This window comes from Rhinolophus sinicus, chromosome 1, assembly GCF_057876585.1.
Source record: "Rhinolophus sinicus isolate RSI-liver-muscle chromosome 1, RSI-T2T, whole genome shotgun sequence".
Lineage (NCBI taxonomy): Eukaryota > Metazoa > Chordata > Mammalia > Chiroptera > Rhinolophidae > Rhinolophus > Rhinolophus sinicus.
The window spans coordinates 154,796,690-154,818,675 of record NC_142501.1 but is presented as its reverse complement, the minus strand read 5'-3'; the positions used below and the strand labels follow the sequence as shown (position 1 = coordinate 154,818,675).

The 21,986-nt window shown below is 35.2% G+C and overlaps 1 protein-coding gene across 1 annotated transcript in view; it reads left to right on the top strand.

The window, feature by feature from the left end:
* The window catches only part of LOC109436815 (transmembrane protease serine 11E-like), a 42,156-nt gene extending 20,663 nt beyond the window's left edge, over positions 1-21,493 (top strand). The window contains exons 4-10 of the mRNA XM_019715642.3: positions 709-776; positions 3,680-3,843; positions 6,955-6,993; positions 8,851-9,028; positions 9,938-10,197; positions 10,809-10,951; positions 17,482-21,493. Coding sequence (XP_019571201.3) covers positions 709-776; positions 3,680-3,843; positions 6,955-6,993; positions 8,851-9,028; positions 9,938-10,197; positions 10,809-10,951; positions 17,482-17,643 — 1,014 coding nt within the window. The 3' untranslated portion in view covers positions 17,644-21,493. The remainder of the gene's footprint in view (positions 1-708; positions 777-3,679; positions 3,844-6,954; positions 6,994-8,850; positions 9,029-9,937; positions 10,198-10,808; positions 10,952-17,481) is intronic.
* Positions 21,494-21,986: the final 493 nt, after the last annotated feature.

The following is a 21,986-nucleotide window of genomic DNA, read 5'->3' as shown; positions in this document are numbered from 1 at the left end:
GCTTTGCTTCTTTTAATCAATAGCTTGTAGTTACTGTGTGTAGTAAATATCCTCACACAGAAAACAAGAAACACTTGATATGTTTACTTGGACTCCTAATTTAAAAATTTAAGTTGGCTAGAATTCTTTTTTATAGTAGTAAGAAATATCTCCACAAAATACATTCTTCCACCTTATTAGAGTAAACCTTACCGGATGTGTTAGGCCAAATATCCCAGTTCACATGGGCCTTCTTATGAGCATTTTGAGTGAATTGGGTACAGACTGTGCCAGGATATTGGGCAACTTTTCCACCAGGATTGGGAATCATGTGATACTCTTATGTACTCATTTTTATGACTCAACAATCACTGGGCAGAATTACTTAATTTCCTTTGTCTACCTTTGCCTGTATCTCAGGGTGTGAACAACAGAAACATACTGTTTCAAAAAACAGTATGTTAAATCTCTTTCTGAGTGTAGCACAGCAGATGTTACTCCTGGGCCCCTCTACTATGGTTCCCAGGTTCCTCCAATTCCCAAGGCAGAGTTCAGTGGAAATCACTGAATAGAATACCAAAAAGATTCCTCAAGTTTCAGCACATTGTGAAATGTCAGTCAATGTGTTTTGTTTTGTTTTTAATTTTTTAATGTTTTTAAACTTCGAATTAACTTGCAGAATTTCAGAAAATTGTTCTTGTTGACATAATTTGAATGTTTTTGGAACAGGTGAAAAATGCATTTCAAAAATCTTCATTGAGGGAAGAATTTGTCAAGTCTCACATTATCAGATTCAGGTAAGTAGATCTACAATGATGACTTCAGAATACAATTTAAAGCTAAAGCTGTTAACCTGGTCCTTAATAAATACTGTTTAAAGTGTTGTGATATGATACAATTCAACTCAACAAATACTCATTTGGCACCTTTTCTGTGTAAATCATGGGTTACAATGTGTCTTGCCCCTTCTCTAAATCCAAAAGAAAGCATTTGCAAGATGATTGCAAGGGACAGAGGTGTTATCGGCAGTTATGTTATAGAACTGTTTTTTGGGAAACTCCAATGAGCACAAAAAGGGACCTAAGCTACATCATTTGGTTTAATAGGAAATAGTGTTGTAGATGAGGTTTGTTTTCACCTCTTGGCTCTCCCTATGAATTTACTTTACTTTCTTCCATACCACCATTTTCTGCTCCAAATATTTAAGATGATCTCAGATCTGACCATCAACTATTAAGAAATAGAAGTTCAGAGCATAACATTTTAGGCAAAATACTATATGAGGATCTTAAATAATATGTTGTTTTGATGCAAATTATTTGTATTTTTCAAAACAGGATAGGAGTTTTTTCCAATATTTTCCAATGACAAAAACTCCAAGTTATTTCTTATTCTATTACTTCACTGACATTTTTGAAGTGTTACTTTGAGGTGTTACTTTGACCACTTTCTGCTGAAAATTCCATACTCTCTGGTGTTTGAAATATTGTTCTTTCTTGGATCTGTATCTACTTCTCTAACCCTTAAATTTTCACTTTCTCAAGGAGACTTCATCCACCCACATGTCTTCATACACTAGTGAAATCTAAGTTTTTACTTCTAGTTTAAACTGTTTTCCTGATTTCTGGAACTGTACACCTGCCCATGCACATTTCCTCATGGGAGTTCCACAGAAAATTCTTGAACTCAAGGAAAACCCAATCACACTAATGAGAAACCTGGAAGTCATCATACATTTCTTCCTTTCTTGGGCCCCTAACATTTTATGAATAACTAAGTTCTATCAATTCTAGATTCCAAATCCCTTTTCAATTTACCTCTTTATCCTAGTAATCTTGCTACTCATTATTTTTTTCTCCTGCTACTGCAATAAGAAGAAGTAGAACTGTTAAAAAGATGAAAATAGTCTTAGAGGTGTTGAATTGAGATATTAGGGGACATATGAGCCTTTAATATGAGTCTGACTTGGGTGAAGAAAAGGGAACTGAGATGAAGATTTATATTTGCTTATCAACTCAAAGTATCAGAAGGTGTGGGTATAAAAGGAATGTCTCAGGAAAAGGGTAATGCAGGACAAAAAATGTTCGATGAAGAAAGCTTGAAGAACAATAATATTGAAGAAAATGTAAGAAAAAAACAGAACCTAGGAAATAGATAGGGAAGCAGCAGGAATAAAGGAAAGTCCGGAGAGAGGCACCACTGATGCTAAAGACAAAAAGTTTTGAGACAGTGGTCAGCATTGACAAATACTCCTGAGAGACCAAGTAATGTGGTATGACTGGAAAGAATCAACTAAACATATCAACAAGAAAGTCTTTTGGAGAAAAGACTCAGTGGAATGGAAGGGGAGGAAGCACAGTGCTATGAAGTAAATATGAGGCAGAATATAATTTATCCTTCCAAGAAGGTTTGCTGTGATAAGAAGGTGAGAGATTAATTGAATGGCTGGTGTAGACAGAGTGTTTTATTATTATTTTTATTTCCATTAGCCATCCAATATAGGGATCATCTAAGAAAAAGAAGAAGAAAGAATTGATGTACAGGGTTGCTGAGGCAGCGAAAGGTGATGAGCTAGATAACAATAATCTCTTTAAAGCTCTATTTGTTTCTTCAAATTACAAAAGCAACACAAAATATTTAAATCTCAATAATACAATATTACATAAAATAGAAAGTGAAATCTCCCAATAACTTTACTCTCAGAAATAACACGTCTTAAACATTTATTTTGCACATCTTTTCAATGACTGCATATACACCTATTCCATTCTTTAGCTGGCGGTATAGTATTTTACTACAAGTATTTGTCAGGGTTGATTTAGCCAATGCCCTTTTGATGGACACTTGGTTTTTACATATTTTTCTGATTTAAAAACAAGGTTACAATGAAAACATGCATACTTATCTCCTTGCACAAACAAGAGTGTATTTGAAGATTAAATTTCTAAAAGTAGAAATACAGTATCAGGGAGGATGGATAATAAATTTTATAACAGATAAACAAAACTGACCTCTAAAACTAAGATTCTAATTTATATTCCCATTTATAGTTTATGTGAGTAGGGGTCAGTGCAGGGTAGAAGGAGGAGTAAGTTTCCTTAGGAACTGATTGTGCGTGAAAAAGAGGGGGTGGAGTAGCTGACAATGAGAAAGAGCAGTCAAAGATGGTGACTCAGTCTAAGGCTAACTAATGCTTTATCTTGAAAATACAATCACATGAAGTCAATCCAGTTTGGTCAAGCTTTCTAATATGTTTAGGATTAGGAGTTTAGGAGAGCCTGAATGTTGCTTAGGATAAATGATTGGATTTAAGCCACTGGGAATTAAACCTGAATGTTAAAGCCAGAGTTGATTTCATATTTATTATGTTTTATAGTTGATAATTTTGAGTGGTTGACAAGAGAAGTGTCTTTTTATATTAATAAACATGTACTTACCTAGATCCTTTGGTGGTAACAGAGACCATGAGCATACTAGCTTACTATTGGGAAAGCTGACTTGGGAGTTCTGTAGGTGGTGAACAATAGGAATATAGAGGGAAACAAATTGGATATTTTAAAATTACATTTATGGATTTGTTTTTTGTCTGTCTCTGTGTTTCAAAATGAATGATAAAGAAAAAAACATACTGTGATATTACCATAGATCTTATTCTGAACTGTATCTTTTGAAACTACATTTTTCTTTTTTTTGTCTATAGTAAAGAGGAAAATGGAGTGTTGGCTCATATGCTGCTGATTTTTAGATTTCGCTCTACTGAGGATCCTGAAACCATAAATAAAAATATTCAATACGTTCTACATGAAAAGCTGCAAGATGCTGTAGGACCCCCTCAATTAGATCCTGAATCAGTTGAAATAAAAAGTAAGTTTATTTTTCTTATATAGCTTAATTCTCTTACATAGAATAGCTCCATGTTAAGTTTGGTCTTAGGCAATGATTTTTAAAAAGTATTTTGGATGTCCTTTAGTTATAGGGTCTTACAACAAACAGAACATTTCTTTGGGACCAAATTGGTTCTAATAAAGTATTTAAATTTTTAATACTATCCCAAACTTATGCCTCCCATACAAGTCTGTCATTAACTCCTGGGCCTGGGTTCTATTTCTATATTGGACCTTACACTTTAGCTATAGAATTTAATGATAAACAGAGAAAGTGGCATTGTATATTTATTCCTCTTCTTTTTTGTTGCTTGTATTTTATATATTTTATGTTCTGAAAGTGTGATGTGTGAAAGGTTCATGCCCTCCACATATTTGCCTTCTAATGTTATTGATATACCTTGTTATAGCTTCCCTTAGATCATTTACCAATGAAAAAAAATTATAATATTTTTGGTATATTTTACATTGAATATAAAAAGTCTTAGGGTTTGTTTTTGTTTGTTTGTATGTTTTTGTGGGGCAGGGGACAAATTAAGCAGTGATAGGTCCTCACTACTAGAAAGTAAGAAACGTTGGAGTTCCTCAGTAGTAATAAAAATCTGGTTAAGAGCCAAGTCATGAGCTATAGAACAATGTAAGTCTATAGAAATACTGTGCAGGCCAAATGTATGATCTTAAACTTTCTAGTAGCCACTAAAAAAGTAAAAGTAAACATGTGAAATTCATTTAAATAGTTTGTATATTTAACACAATATATCTAAGGTATTATTATCTCAACAAGTAGTCAATGTAAAAATAATTTATGAGATATTTTATATGCACTTTTTATACTAAGACTTTAAAATCCAGTGTATATTTTATTTTTATAGAACACTTCGATTTAGATGAGCCACATTTCAAGAGGTCAGTAGGCATATATGGCTAGTGGATACAGTATGTAATATGGCAGCACTAGAAACTAGACCATAGGGGGCAAATAGAAAGAGTGAATACATAGTGCTAATATAAAAGCTGGTAGACTTAAGTAGGGGCCTAACCTGATGGTCAGCTACCCTTACTTGCTTAGAAATGGAGAATTCACTAGTCAGGGCCTGCTACATAATTTGTGGGCCCAGCGCAAAATGAAAATATTGGACTCTTCAAAAAGCAATTTAAAAAGACTGTTAAAGGTACTAAAATATAAGACTTTTTTTCTTTCATGGTGTCTTTTGACTTGTCATGGTATTTTTATTTGTTAATTAATGTCATTCTAAATAAAAAAAATTAAAAATTTAAATTACTACCATGAGTTTTACTGTTCACCTTCATACTATGAAATGTCAATTTAAAATGCAAATATAAGAGCATTTAACTTCTATGTGGAATCACAAAAATTATACAACTGTATTTCATAGCTCATACATACATGTATTTCGGTTTTTACCAGATCAATGAAAACACTGTACAAGGCTAACTTGACCTTTTTTATTTCACTTGTTGACACATGCACATTCTATGAATGCGCTCTACCTTCAGCTTAAGTGAGGGTGGACTAAAAAGTCCTTCTACGTCATTATTTTTAGCAGAAGTTGTTGGGTAATACAAAGAATAATGAGAGCAAGAAAGAATACGATAGGGTCCCTTGGTTATTCATGTCTATTAGAATGTTGTTGCCTTCTTTCCGCCTTCTAAGCAAGTTCTGGCTGAAAAAGAAAACACGGCCTCCTGGGACTGTCATTGCACTCTGCTTACTTTAGTGGTAGACATCACACACTTATTCTGTACTCACCTGGAGTTTGCTGAACATTGTGGGTCCACCAGAATCCTGAATTAGTAGAGTATTAGTAATACTATATATAAATGGGGTGACAAAAACCTGTGGATATACGTATTGTATGTATCTCTTCTGCTCATGCCATACTCCATTTTCATACTGGACTTCACTTTCAAAACACAAGTATGAGATAAAATTATTAAGAGATTCAAGACCGCACACATGAAACCAAGTGCAAGGCCATGCTGAGTGCAGGACCCAGTGTGGATACACAAGTCACAAATCCATGAAGCTGACCCTGTCAGTAGCATCAACATGCAAAGCCAGAACCTTCTCTAAGAAGAGCTAAAGATAGAAGGGAACAGGTTAATTGAAAGAGGGAGATCAGTGGTGGTGCTTTTTAATATTTACTAAGAACAAATTGTCACTTCTATCTTATTTTCGCCATTTCTCCCCAAAACAGCCAGAATAGAAAAAGTCAGAAAGAAGCCTTTCTAGAATACAGGTTTGTAATAAGTCAATACTATTAAATCGAAAAGAAAAAATAACATCATGATTTTTGCATTTGGAGCTCCCATCTTGCCATGTTCAAAGAGAATACTTTTGGTCATTGGAAATCTCCTGAGTCAGGACATTTGAGTGCTTAGAGCTTTATGTATCTGTTAGTTGGCTTATTGTTTGCTTATGGTTTGGGCCCAATTTTTGAGAAGTCAATAAGCTAAGGAACCATTGGCTAGAGTTGAATGACAATATGAGAGTAAATTTTCTTGCTACAAGTTCAGCAGAAAAGAAGACTTATAAAGGGATAACACTGGTTTCAAATGGGAGTGAGAACTAATTTATAGAGATGCCTCTTGGATATGTTAATACAAATGGGACTATGCCTACAGGTTTAATAAATCAATCTGAAATAATGGTCAATAAAAATATCATTGCATTTGAGGAATCAATACTGTGGTTTGGACCAATATTCAACCCAAAGAGACGGGCTACTTGAATGTATTCCCTGGTATAAAACTCAGATTCCTGGGCTTCAATACGAAACTACTGAATCAGAATTAATGTGAAGAGGAACAGGAATTTAAATGAGGACAGTGTTCCCTACGTGACTGTTATCCACACTGTTTAAGAAACATTGTTCAGATCTCCCCTTTTCTCCCCTTCCCCCAAGGCAATGCACATACCACATCTATGATAAACTAACTGTGTTACTTTTTTCACAATCTAGAGATACTATCTTAAAATGGAATTAAGCAGCCTTTAGTATTTGAAGTATTCAGAGACATTATGAAATTCTGATATGCTGACCCTGTTCACCATTTCTGTGTATTTCAGAAATCAACAACACAGAAACAGACAACTTTCTGAACAATTGTAAGTTTAATATATTTATTAAAATTACATTACTTGAATGTAAAGAGTTAACATTAAATCATTTAGCCTTACTTTGTGTGATGTTATAGGGTCAGAACAAAGTTTGATTCATCTGTGCACAGCTCATGGTGCTTTATCTTATCTCTGAGGCACATTTTATTACTAAAGAATAATAAAATTGGTAGTGTTTTGGAGTGAATGTGTCGGGGGACCCATGGCAGATGTGTAGTGGAAGTGAGTTGTGCAGTTGTTAAAGAAGAGACAAAAAATACTTCTTAATATTTTGATTAAAGATATCTATAATATACTCTCACAAAAGTTTTCTAAAGATTATACAAAAGTAATCTGTACATCGGTATTTTTCAACTACAGGCAGAAAGGCATTACTCTACAATAAATAAAATCTTCTTGATGTTTTTAATCCCATATTATGGAAACCACAGTCAATTATTGGGTTGGAGTATATACTGATGAAATTACTAAAGGCCCAGATAATATATTTCTCATTTTTTAAAAGTACTGATGCTAGGCCTAGTATTTCCTTTCCTCAGAGCAAAGTACTCCACCAGGATTTGGAGAATATATTTGATAGTTACAGAATTAGTACAGAATACATTTACATGTATTTTTAAAGATGGAAGACAATGTACTACTCAATAAACATGGAACCAAAGGATAATCCCATGACCTAAATGGCATATATTCTTGCCACCAATATTAGGTACATATTATGTGCTAGTGCTATGTTATGCAATAGGGATATAAAAAGGATGAGACATTATCCCTGCCTAAAGAAGCTCATATTCTAATGGGACTAGATGTACAAGACTAGTGCATGAACACATAATTCTAAAACAATAGCTCTCAAACAAGGGCAATTTTGATCCCCAAGAGATCATGTCCCACGGTGGCATTTTTTGTGTGGGAAGTGCTACTGGTATCTAGTATGTGTAAGCCAGGGATCCTTCTAAACATCCTATGATGCACAGAACAGCCCCTCCCCCCCACCAACTAAGAACTATCCATCCCAAAATGTCAATACTGCCAAGGTTGAGAAACCTTGTAATAAACAATGTTGAAGAAGATTATATATATCCAAAAAAATGTATACACATTTTAAGAAAGGAAAAAAACTATTAAAATTGTAATACTCAATATATACTGATAACAAAAGATGAATACAAGTCATGTTTGACTTTTGCAATTATGAGAGGTGCTCAACGTGGTTACCACCAGTGCCCAGACACTTCTGATTACAGAAAACTATCTGTTTTCCATTGTGTCCAAAGTGTCAACTTGTATACAGTTTTTTGGCAGCCCCAGTATATATATATATATATACACACATATATATATGGCACTCCCTCTCTCTCTCCATATACACACACACACACACACGCACACACACGCACACACACATATATATACACATATACAAACACACATACATATACGTATATACATGTATATATATACGTATATACACACATATATATGTGTATATATATATGTGTGTGTGTATATATATGTATATATGGAGAGAGAGAGAGAGAGCAAGAAAGAGAATTTTTTTTAATGGAAGCATTAAGAAAGTCATAATTAATGCAGTTTGGGGTAATTAATGCAGTTTTGGGATAGGGAATTGTTAGAGAAGGCATCCTAGAGGAGGTAATGATTGATTTAAATCTTACATGATGAATAAAAGTTAAATAATGAAACACACAGTTTAAGGAAAGGTAAGAACAAGAGAAAATGTTTGATACTATTTGAGCACAAAGTATCAGAAATTTGGGACATAGTAACATAATTTGATACTTAAAAACAACTGCTAACTAATGCATCATCTCTCTTTGGCAGGTTGTGGGACTCGAAGAAGTAAAACTACAAAACAGAGTCTCAGGATTGTTGGTGGGACACAGGTAGAAGAGGGTGAATGGCCGTGGCAAGCTAGCCTGCAATGGGATGAGATCCATCGCTGTGGAGCGACTTTAATTAATGGCACATGGCTTGTGAGTGCCGCTCATTGCTTTAGAACGTAAGTCCTGAACCTCCAGAGCGATTGGGAGTAAGCAGAGTGTATTGGGGCTTGGGAAGAAGGAAATACCTTATGAAGTTTGATAAAGAGTTTAGTATATAGTAAAGAACATATATGTCACAAAGAGTGGGAAACACAAACTGCAGTAAGACGTTTTATAGTCTGAAAATGGAAATGGCACTGAAGTCCCTGTAGGTAAATTATCCATTGATAAATAATAATAATTTGTCAAAGGGAGCAGGAATTTTAATGTCATCTTTGGACTTTGAGCTGGAGAAGAGCCATATCTCTCTGCTGCATATTATTAAAGATGGAGGATAGGTAGATTGTAGGTTTGACCCCAATGGGGAAATTTCACATGATGACAATTAAATGTGAAGGAATCTGGTAGTAACAAATTATGCAGATGAATAGCTATATTCCAAGGAATGGAAACCTTTCAAGCCAGTGTAAAATGCTTACAGTATAGTAATCCTTTGTTCAAGTTTTGTGTAGCCATTTTTGTTTTCAGAGAAATGTGTATGTATGTTTGTAGTTAGTTAACATGGTGCACATAGAATACATTTAGTTCTCTCTGTACAGGATATGCTTTCCTGTATCCTTGGAAATATAGTGAGTCCCTTGGAGTCACTGATGCCCAGAAATGTCTAAAGGTCTTAGGATCTGGAGTGGGTGACTCAGCATGCAAAGCAGCATGTATATCCCAAGAAACATGTCATTGTGGCATTTCTACCTGATCTGACCCATGAACCTGATTCTTGGATTGGAAAGAGTTTATTTCTATACACAGAAACTATAATTTTAAAAAGAAAAACTTATACTGACACCTGTACACTAAATTGCTTAGTAGAAATCATTATATTGGTAGCATGGTAGAGTGGAACTTATTCTTCATACTTTCCTCCCCAGGTATAATGACCCATCCAGATGGACTGCCTCCTTTGGAGTAACAATAAATCCTCCAAAAATGAAAAAAGGCATCCGGAGGATAATTATCCATGAAAAATACAAATATCCATCACATGACTATGATATTTCAGTTGCAGAGCTTTCTAGCCCTGTTCCCTACACAAATACAGTACACAGAATTTGTCTCCCTGATGCATCCCATGAGTTCCAGCCAGGTGATGAGGTATTTGTGACTGGATTTGGAGCACGGAAAAATGACGGTGAGGATCTGAAGAGAAACTCAAATCATAGTAATCTAATTTAGTATTCTAAGGCATTCAAAGAATGGAATGTCTTATGCCAAAATATGTTAGTGGGTTGGTCATATCAACCTGGGCCAAGTCAGGTCCTGCAGGTAAACCAAGTCACTTAGAAGATACATGAATTCCTTTATGCCTTAGGTTACTGTCAAGTGCATCAGTACTACTGTAGCAATAGTGCTTGGCAATGTGTCTGAAAGAATAAATATTTTTGAACTTTTTAACCAGGGAATTAACAGCATAAGAGATTAGGGATCATTAATATATCAAATTATGAAGATCAGAGAATCCTAAAACCACTATGCCCTCCTTCCCACCCCCACCCCAAAATACCTTCTAAGCTTAACAATGGAATGGAAATTATTTAAACAACTTGAGGTTTTTTCCTAGGCATCTAAATTTTTATTTAAAACAGGAAAGAATTCTCTCCCCAAATGTTACTATATTTGAAAAAAAATTCATATCCTAAGATTCTATACCAACATCTTGTCCAATAATTATGAAAGACTTTCTTCAGGTTTATAAAATATATGTATATCTACAAATATAGAGACTATTTTTTTTCCCTTTAGGTAACAGTGAAAATCATCTTCGGCAAGTACAGGTGAATCTCATAGACACTAAAATCTGTAATGAACCTCAAGTTTACAATAATGCCTTAACTCCTAGAATGTTATGTGCTGGTTCCTTGAAAGGAAAAAGAGATGCATGCCAGGTAAGTAGTCTGACCTATTAGCATGCTGCACAATTTTTGTTCATCTTATATTTTGAAATAATTATAGATTTACAGAAATTTGCAAAAATAGTACAAAGGGGTCTCATGTATTGTTCACCCAATGTTCCCCAATGGTTACATCTCACATAACTATAGGACAATATAAAATATGGAAATTGACATTGGTACAGTGTGTGCTTCTAGTTCTATGGCATTTTGTCACATGTACAGATCTATGTAACCACCACTACAGTTGAGAACTGTTTCATCACCACAAAGATCTCCTTTTAGAGTGACACCTACTTTCCTCCCCTAATCCCTCTCTCATCACTAACACTTGGCAGTCACTAAACTGTTCTCCATCTCCATAACTTTGTAATTTCAAGGGTGCTATATAAATAGAATCATACAGTAGCTTTTTTTTTAGAATTCTATTTTTATTTATCTGTTAGTGTTTTGACTAGACTATCTCTTGGGTTATCCTGTTTAGGGTTTGTTAAGCTTTTTCAGATGCATGTTCATGTTCTTTGATAAATTTGGGAAATTTTCAGCTATTATTTCTTTGAATATTTTTCAGCCCCACCTTCTTTTCTGCCTCCTTCCAGGCTCTAATGGCAGGAATGTTAGTTCTTCTGTTATAGTCTCATAGGACCCTAAGCTTCTGTTGTTCATTTTTTTCTTTTCAACTTCTCTTTCTCTCTGTTCAGATTGGGTAATTTCTATCATCGTATCTTCGAGTTCACTGATTTTTAATTCTATCATCTCCATTATCTCTATTTTTTTGTTAAGACCATCCAGTAAGTTTCTAAAATACTTATTTTGATCATTGTATTTTCAGTTCTAAGATTTCCATTTGACTCTTCTTTATATCTTCTATTTCTTTGTGGAAACTTCTTATTTTTTTCATTTGTTTCCAGCATGGTGGTAATTGCTTGTGAAGACATTTTTGCAATGGCTGCTTCAAAATTTTATGTTAGACAATTCCAACATCTGTATCATCTCAGTGTCGGTGTTTGTTGATCACCTTCTCTCATTCAAGATTATCTTGGTTCTTGGTATGAGAGTGATTTTCAAATGCACCTTTGATATTTTGAGTATTGCTACAAGAGTCTGGATGTTATTTAAATCTTGTATTTTAGCAGGCTTCTACTGACATGACACTGGAGGGGATAGAGAAGTGCTGTCTCATCCCCACTCATCCTCCTTTGACACTTGGGTGGAGGAGTAGTGCCTCATTTTGCTGGATGGAGGTGGAATTTCAGGCTCCTCAGTAGGCCTCTGCTGATATCAGTCTGGCTGGAGCACCTTGTTACTGTTCCCTTTGGGGCCTCCACTGACAGCATGGGGTAGTGATCTCATTCCTGCTTGGCACTAGTGAGAGTCCTGACTCTCTTCTAGGTCTCTTCTGGTATTACGCTAGTGGGAGGGAGAGTTATACCTCATTACCACTGGATGGTGCTCTAGTATCTCCCCAGCTGGTCACCACCGGGAAGTTGGAGGAAGCCTTTGTTGTCACCTGGCAAAAATGAAAGTCTGGCTCCCCACTCAGTCTTCTCTGACACCAGTTTGGTGGGGGCGTTGGGCCTCAATACAATGGCAAGGGTGGAATTCCAAGTTCCCCACATAGCCTGTACTGACAGGGGCTGGGATGGGGCCACATGTTTTTTGTTTGTTGTTTTCTGTGTTTGGCTAGAGTAGAGAGGATATTGTCTAAATGTTTTTCTGTCTTCCTAGGTTACTTTCCTTTCTGGTTCTTTGATTAGAGAAACAAACTTTTTCTTGAGGCTTCTTTTTCATTTGCACCTGTTGCCAGGTTGCTGGTTTCTTCAGCTCCATGCCCAGGATAAATGAAAGGACAACAACAACAACAGCAGCAGGAGCAACAACAACAACAACAAAACAAAAGCAAAACAAAACAAAAAACCAGGGTCCAGGGAGCTCACTCCTGTGTCATTCCTTGAGTCCTGAGGTTCTTGGCTTATCGACCTTCTTTGCTCTACCTTTCAGAATCCTTTTATATTTATTTCTAATGCCCAGGATCTTTTGTTTTTGTTTTTATCTGTATTTTGTTTGGGTAAAAGGAGTGTCTATTCCATCTGGGTCCAGAGCACAGACATCTTTTTGAACCTTGATTTTGCTTTCCAGTACATAGGCTAGCGCTGTCAACTTTGTGCTTTCGTCAGGTATGACAACCATGACGTCTACATCTTTATGAACACTGCTGATAAAATCTTTGAAGGAATCAATAATTGATTCCTTGGGTATGTCTCTAAATACGCCTATAATTTTAATCTTGTGATTTGACAGACTTAATATTTAATGTGCTCTTTAAGCCTCATATTGGTCTTTGAGATTTCATGGTATTCTTTATGTTTTCCAGTTTGGATTCATAGAGTGGATATCATTCATTTCTAAGATTTTTTTTTTTTTTTTTTTTTTGCAACTTTCCATTTTTTCCTCTCTCTCATACACACTGCACCTGTGTTTTCCATTCATGGGCTTCACTTCCCTTAATGCACAGCTGACTTCACCATAGTCCTTTTCCAACGTTTACCTCTGAGTCGGTCACTTTAGTTCAGTTGGTTACATTAAACTCTTTTACCCAACTGTAACCTTTCTGCACACTTTTGGCAAATGCTCAAAACTGAACTTATTTCCCTGTGTTTCTTTTTCTGCTCTGAGGCCCTATTTGTTCACGAAGCAAGACATGAAACAATGTAGAGTGGGTCCATTACAAAATTCTACAGAAAATTCAAGTTGATTCTGTAAATAAATGTACTAAAATAAACCAACTTAATAAAAATGTCACTGGAAATACACTAAATTATCATTATTTGCAGATTCCATACTTGTGAATTTACCTACTTGTTAAGATTTGTTTGAAAATCTCAAAGTCAGTACTCAAGGCGCTTTCATGGTCATTCTCGAACACACGCAAAGTGGCAAATAGCTTGAGTCACCCAATGAGCATGCTCCCACCTCAGGTTGTAAAAAGTGATGCTGCCTTCTTGTTCTGGCTTTAGTACCACAAACTTATGTCCTTTTTGTGGCCTATGTAGTGCCACATTTTTCTGCTTTTTGTTGGTGATTTTGCTATTTAAAATAGTCCCCAACTGTAGTTCTGAAGTGCAAGAAGGCTGTGATGTGCTTTATGGAGAAAATGTGTATGTTAGGTAAACTTCATTAGGCATGAGTTTTAGTTCTGTTGGCTGTGAGTTCAATGTTAATTAATCAATAATATATGTTAAATAATGTGTCTTTAAACAGAAAACATACATCAGAGGTGCTTATGTATTGATTAGTTGACAAAAACCTGACTAGAGACTCATGGAAACCTAGCCCTGTAGTTCTCCTAGGAGCAATGATTGACTATTCACTAATTCAGTGTTTACAGCAATTTCATAGAACATAGCTACCATGAATAATGAGAATCAACTCTATTTTATTTGTCTTGTTGATAGTCATAGAAAACAGAATCTATAATCATTATTTAGACATTATTGTAGATCTTCTCTATCTTAATCACCTTCATCCTACTTGCCTCCAACTTTACTAAAACCATTGAAAACATCTTGTGCTTTCACATTTGTGATCATCATTTACGATCTTCATTCAAACACCTCAGCCTCTATTTATAGTAACTTTCTTCCTAAAAGCATCAGAGGAACAGTTGTATTATTTTTTAGTCTTTCATTTTTAATTTTGTTACAGAAATTTCAAATGCACACAAAAGTAGAGAGAACAGTAAAATGAACCCCCATGTACTTATCACCCAGCTTCAACAATTTTAAACTCATAACAAATCTTATTTCCTCCCTGTACATCCTAACACAATCCTCTCAGCCCTCCCCTCCACTCCAAAATTACAGATCTATTTTGAAATAAATCATAGATGTCATACAATTTCATCTGAAAAATATATCCCGTATTCTACAATGCTACTTTGATGATGGTATTAAAGATGAATGTTCTTTAAAAATTTGGGAAATTAAAGATGGATAACCAAGTTTAGCCCTGGATTACAGTACTTTACTTTGCTATCTCTGGAGGGAACTGGCACCCATCGTTTTTTTGTGTGTTTTTTTTCTTTTATGTCTAGCACCGACAATTTTGTCACTTGACTGGCTTCCTATGTTTTAATATCACAAAAATCATCAATAGCCTCACATGCAAAAATCTTTACTTGTGTCTCCTATTCTTTCCCATCTCAGTGGCATTTTGCTACCTATTCTTTGTTAAAATATGATCCTTCTTTTGGTTCTATGGTTCTGAAACATGCTGTTTTCTTCCCCTCCTCTCCAAGCACTCAGTTCTGGTCTCTTCTTTTGGTTCTTCTTTCTCTCCCTCTGTCTAAGCCTGGCTTTGTCTCAAGACTCAGATCTCAGATGAAATTTTTCTATTCTCTATATATTTACTGAAAGAAGCTATCTTTTCTTTGAACTCATCTGTCACTTTAATGACTTCTAAATCTACATGTCCAGAACTAACCTTTTGTCCAAATTTAGTCTCATATTTCTGTCTACTCCCAACCCATGTTTCTTTATGTGTATATGTTTTAAGTTGTAAATATAAGACTAAAATTTGTATATGTGTAATGACAAACTCAATGGGCATCATGAAATGTTAAACGGGATTTCCCATTTTCAAGTTTCTCACTTATGTTATCAGGATTCTTGGAATCTTTCACTCTTGTATCTCCTTCATGTGGAGTTAATCAAGTCCTAGAATATTTCTCCCAGATTTATTTCTTTTGTCGCCATTCATTCTGTTAACACTTTATTCCTTCATTACTTCTTATCTTGATCACTAAAATTGTTTCCTGGTTTGGCTTCTTCTAATTTTAAAAGTTTCTGTTATGTGCATCCCTGAATAAACTTCTGGTTCTATTTCTCACTGAACCACTCACTAAAAATGTTAGAATTTATGGGAAAAATAGGGTTAGAGACAGACCAACAGATCCTGCAAAAGCTATGCAACTTTGTAACTAGAGAACAAACAACAACAAATAATTGTATCTTGAAAAATAACTTGGATGGTGTAGGCAGGTAGAATGCGCAGGTTGGCTGGTGGCTGACTTACGGGATGTTAAAAATGCACAGAAACAATAGAGGAGAAATACCAGCTTCCTGGGGCTGACACAATGCATGTGGGGATGTAGCCCTGAGCAGAGAAGGCAGTGCAATAAGCCAAGATCTAAGAACTAAGCCAGGCTGGGTTGTGCATTTTTGTGTATGTGTGGTGGTGGTGGTGGTGGTGGTGGTGGTAGTGGTGGTAGTGGTGGTGGTGTATGTGTGGGGGGTGATTCTAGGCATAGGCACTTTCTAAACATTTTGTTAAAATAGGGCCCCAAAGGCTTCTGCCTATGAATAGCTGAGTTGATAGCTTTTTCCTTTTCTCCTAAAGATTATAATTCTCTTCCCATTATTCTGGCTTCCCTGAGTGAGACAAACACATATAAACCATCACTTCCATCTTATACTGACACAACTCCCAATTCACCAACAGTGCGTGGGCTAACTAGTGTTAGCAGAACAGACTATATCTTTCTCTATTTGATACTTGCTGGACATCACTGTATTTTTCATCTTGTATTGCTGTTAAGTACTTTGCCGTCTTTTTTCTTTGATTACTTTATTCTCAGACTCCTTTACTCCTGTCTCTTAAACAGAGTTAAACTTTGTTGTCTCTGGCATCAACTATTTCTTCATCCTAAACTGGTCTGCCTAGAATTTGTATGACTTCCAGTTTCTTTATTGTTAAATGGAGAAAATAAAACCTAATCCCATGTTTCATTGCCAGAATTACAGGAGTTAATGAGATAATATGCTAATTAATTAATTAAGAGTTTCATAGAGTGCTTAATACTTAATGATACCAGGAATTTGAGGAATAATCAGTCAGTCCCTTGTTTTTATGACCCTTTTAAGGAAATAGCTTTCTGGAGTTCACAAGAAATACACAATTGGCATTTGTGGTTTTGTATATGTATTTACTAAGTCCTGCTTTGTGCCAGGCTCTATGCTAATCACTTTGCCCACTGTTTTACATAATCTACAAAATAATCCTCAGAGGTAGGTATTATTAAGAGCATTACAAATAAGTAAATTAAAGGTCTTAGCCAGCTTGGAAGAGCCAGACTTGAGATTTAAACCCAGGTGTCTGACTCTAATGTTTGTGCTCTTTATCAGTGATAGACTCATCACCCTTCTTTCGGGAGGTGTGTCACACTGATAAAGAGGCAACCAGTATGGATAGTTATTTTGTCTGACATACCTGACAGGTTATGAACACTGTTCTCCAAAGAGATGGAGACTTTAATATCAGTGTTCTGAACCCTGAGGCTAAGCCAATTCTCCAGGTGGTGGAGCTCTTCCTTTATGTGAATTACTGACTTAGAGGGAATCACTTGTGCATTTGAACACACTGAAGATGTTTGAAAGCCCCCCTTTCATTAAACTCAAGTTAGAGAAATAGTAAACTCCTCCATAGTGAACGAATTATTAATTACTAATCTCTTCCTTCTCCTTTAGGGTGATTCCGGAGGACCACTGGTTAGTTCAGATGCTAGAGATATCTGGTACCTTGTTGGAATAGTGAGCTGGGGAGATGAATGCGGGCAACCCAATAAGCCTGGTGTTTATACAAGAGTGACTGCCCTCCGGGACTGGATCACTTCCCAAACTGGTATCTAAGAGAGAAAAAACTAGTAGAATGGAATGCATTTTTGTTCATTAGCCATTCTTCGAAATAACAGAATTGCAGAAGCTTTGCAGATCCCCTGGATCTGACCATAGAATGAAACTGTGTGCCTGATGCATAATTTCCATCCTAGCTCTGCTCCACATGTGAGCATCCTGCTTCTGTGAGATGGATTCAGTCTCAACTTATATTCATTTATTTTCCAGTTTTCTGTCATTAAAATTTTTGCCTTGTAGACATAAATTTCTCATGCATATATACAATAAGTAGTGATCCCTTCCTTCATTTTCCCAGCTTCTGTCATTTCAGTAAATTTCTACTTTCAAGGTGCAGGACAAAGAATAAAAGAAAATATAAAAAGGAAAAACTACATCTTTATATACATAAAAATATTGGGTGTTTTGTTTTTTCTCAGCAGAATGAGGAAAATGATTATATTCATTATGGAAGGTCAAACAGAGACAGCAGAAGGTCAAATACTTCATGATGAAAAAAGAATAGGAACTAAGTTAAGGAAATATAGAGAGAAACCAAGATATAGCTTTTGTGTGTGTGTGTGTGTGTGTGTCAAACAACTACAGAAATAAATGTGGGGAAGATTCTATTTTCTTGCAACTGACAATATTTATACAAATTCTATATAATGTATTTGTTCTGAATAACTTAAAGTGAATAATATTTATTTAAAATTATGTATTATAATCATGCCAATGAAGCTAGGAGTTCATACCAACATTCTGAAATAATTGCAGATCTTCTTCCCTCGCTGCTGTGGTTTCATCCCAGGCTTGCACGGCGGGCTTATCTGGGTCCAGATGGGAAGGTATAGAGCAGATACCCTGGAAGCTGACTTCCTGCTAAATCTAGTATGGCACTGAATTGCTAACTGCTTGGATACAAAATGAAAGATTAAAAGCCTAATAGTAGCCACCTTCATAATTTTAGTTTTGGTAAATTACTGATGAGCTGTTAGAGACACATCATTCAAGTGGTCTAGGCCATTATAAAGTTAGGTATGGTGCTGTGACATACATCATGCTGATGGCGAGATTTCACTGAATCTTTCCTTATCCTTCCCTCAATTGTATAAAGCTACTCATACAAGTTCTGTATTACACCACACCACTTTGAAAACCAACATTAGTATTTTGACTTTTATTGTCCCAAATAACATTGGCCTATGAACTGATAAAATTCAGGCACTTGGCTAAAATACGAAAACTGGCATGAATTGATAGTTAAAAATTTTGCAGAAACTGTTTTTATTCCATTTAATAAAACATTTTGAGAAGAAAACAAGATCAAAGGAAATGATGAATTTTAAACAAAGATTTAAAGTACATTTCAAAGTAAATTACTTTCAGTGTTCCATTAAAAAATTGGTCCCCCTTATTTCATACATTCTGCAATCGGGCCTCTAGGTGGCATCTGCAAGCTACAGGAAGATACAAGGAAGAAAGGTATCTTCAAGTAATAATAAAAGTGTCTTGTAAAACAGAAAGAATACAATTCATATTTGAAAAGGCATTTAAAAATGAATCCATGTAAACTGGCAATATGATTATTATTTTGCAGATTTCTGTAGGTATTTCCAAAATAAAATAAAATTTATTAACATGTGACATTAAAATCTGCTCTGCAAACAAACTTGAAGAGATTTAAATTGACAAATTTTAGAATGGCATCATATTCCTCAGAAAAATATTTTAGAATGGCATCACATTCCTCGTATTCCTCAGAATATGGCATCATATTCCTCAGAAAAATATTTTTGATATTTTCTTTTACAAAAGTTGGAGAATTTGAGCTTGGGTCACAGTGAAAATATGACTAATAGTTCAAACTTTATATGCACAGAGAAATAGATAATACAGATTCATATTTTTAAAGTGAAAGATATTATCTTTTGAAAGATAACCTATAAAGGGTTTCAGTATTCTTAGACATGTCTGTTTTAATCAATTCATCGGAGAAAGTTAAGTCATGACAAATAATATTTATTAATTGTACAGAGGGCAAGCGGTTCTATATCTTTTATCTCTCTTCCTACAGCACCTAGTAAAGTGCTTTGTATCTAATAATAGTCTTTCAATAAATGTTATTAAATTGATCTTTTATTTTTGTATGATGTGGAAAACATAATTATTGTTTACACTTTGTTTACACTTTGATTTTTAAGGAATGAGTACTGCCAGATTTTACACTAACTGTGTGACTAAAGCTTGTGATTTAAACACTCACTAATATTTACCTGGAATGATTGCAGTAGGGATTAAAATGAGGCAACGTTTGAGTGCTTAGCACAGTTCTTGGAACATAGTAGGTGCTTGACAAGTGGTGCTATTGTAACTGTTGTAATGAATTTACAGTCTTACTTGATCATAATAGATTGAATAAATGTTTTTGAAATGAAGAGATAATTAGACCAACAGAATGGGCTATTTTTTCTTGTTTGTTTTTAATTCTGATTCTACAAAAGAAGTTTTTTTGGGATCATTCCAAAACATGTTGTCCAGTTTTTTTCTGACTGTTATTCTAATTTTCATTTCAACTTTTAAAAATGATAGACCTTATTCATCATAGGGTGACTGGATTATATCAGGATCTATCGTTTAGTTCAAATGATGCCTCCTCCATGAACCCTTCCTTGATTCCCTCAAGTGGATGAAGTTGAGGAAGACTTCCTCCTTTCTGAAATTACTATTAAAAAAAAAAAACGAACCAAAACGCTTTTTTATTTTCAGACAATCGTAGACTCACGTAGAGTTGAAAAATATAATACAGAGAGATCCTGTGTATCTTTTATCCAGTTTCCCTCAATGGTGATATCTTGCTTAGCTATAATAAAATATCACAACAAGAAAGTTGATACTGAGACAATCCATAAACCTCATTCAGATTCCACCAGTTTTAAAAACACGCAATTATGTCTGTATGTGTGTATTTAGTTCCATGAAATTTTATCACATGTGGGTTTATGTGAGCACCACCACAGTCAAGGTACAGAATAGTTTGAGTACAACAACCCCTCATGCTACTCACAGCCACCTGTCTCCTTCCCTCCCTGTATCCCCAGTCTCTAATCCCTGGTAACCACTAATCTATTATTTTTGTTTATAATTTTGTCAATTCAAGAATGGTACATAAGGGAATCATACAGTATGTAACCTTTGCAGGTTGGCTTTTTCACTCCACCTAATTCCCCAGAGATCAATCCAAGTTGTGTGTGTCAATAGTTCATTCTTTTTTACTGCTGCATAGTATTTCATGGTATGGATATATGGCAGTTTATGCATTCACTCATTGAAGGGCAAAGTTGTTTACAGCTTTTGGGTATATTATGAATAAAGCTACTATAACATTTACGTGTAGGTGTATAGGTTTTTTTGTGAACGTAAGTGTTTATTTCTCTGGGATTAATGGCCTAGAGTATATTAACAGTTGTATGGTAAGTACATGTTTGGTGTTTTAAGAAATTGCCATATTCTCAGTCATGGAAGGGAATGGGTTTTTATCATCTGTGGCATGTATGGACCTGGAGGGTATTGTGCTGAGTGGAGTGTCAGACAGAGAAAGACAGATGCAATGTGATTTCACTTACATGTGGAATCTAAAGAACAAAACAACAAAACGAAACACAGTAATAGATACAGAGAAAAAACTGATGGTTGCCAAATGGGAGGCGGGTTAGGTGAATGGGTGAAAAAGGTGAAAGGATTAAGAATCACAAATTGGTTGTTACAAAGTAGTCATGGGGATGTAGGGTATAGTGTAAGGAGTATAATCAATAATATTATATTAACTGTGTATGGTGTCAGATGGGTACTAGATTTATTGGAGTGATAGATGGGAGGGGATTGGGGACAGGGTAAAAAAGGTGAAGGGATCAAGAAGTACAAATTGGTAGTTACAAAATAGTCCTGGGGATGTAAAATAAAGCATAGGAAATATAGTCAATAATATGCTAATAACTGTGTATAGTGCCAGGTGGGTACTAGACTAGTCAGGGGGATCTTTCTTCAATTATATGAATGTCTAACCACTATGCTGTACACCTTAAATTAATATAAAATAATATTGAATATCAACTGCAATTGAAAAAAGGGGAAGAAAGGTGAAGGGGAATAAGAGATTCAAATTTGCAGGTATGAAACAAATAAGTCATGGGGATGTAATGTACAGCATAGGGAATATAATCAATAATATTGTGATAGCATAGTACGGTGTCAGATGGTTGTGGACTTATCATGGTGATCACTTCTTTAGGTATATAAATGTTGAGTAACTATGGTGTACACCAGAAACTAATATAATATTGCATGTTAGCTATATTTTT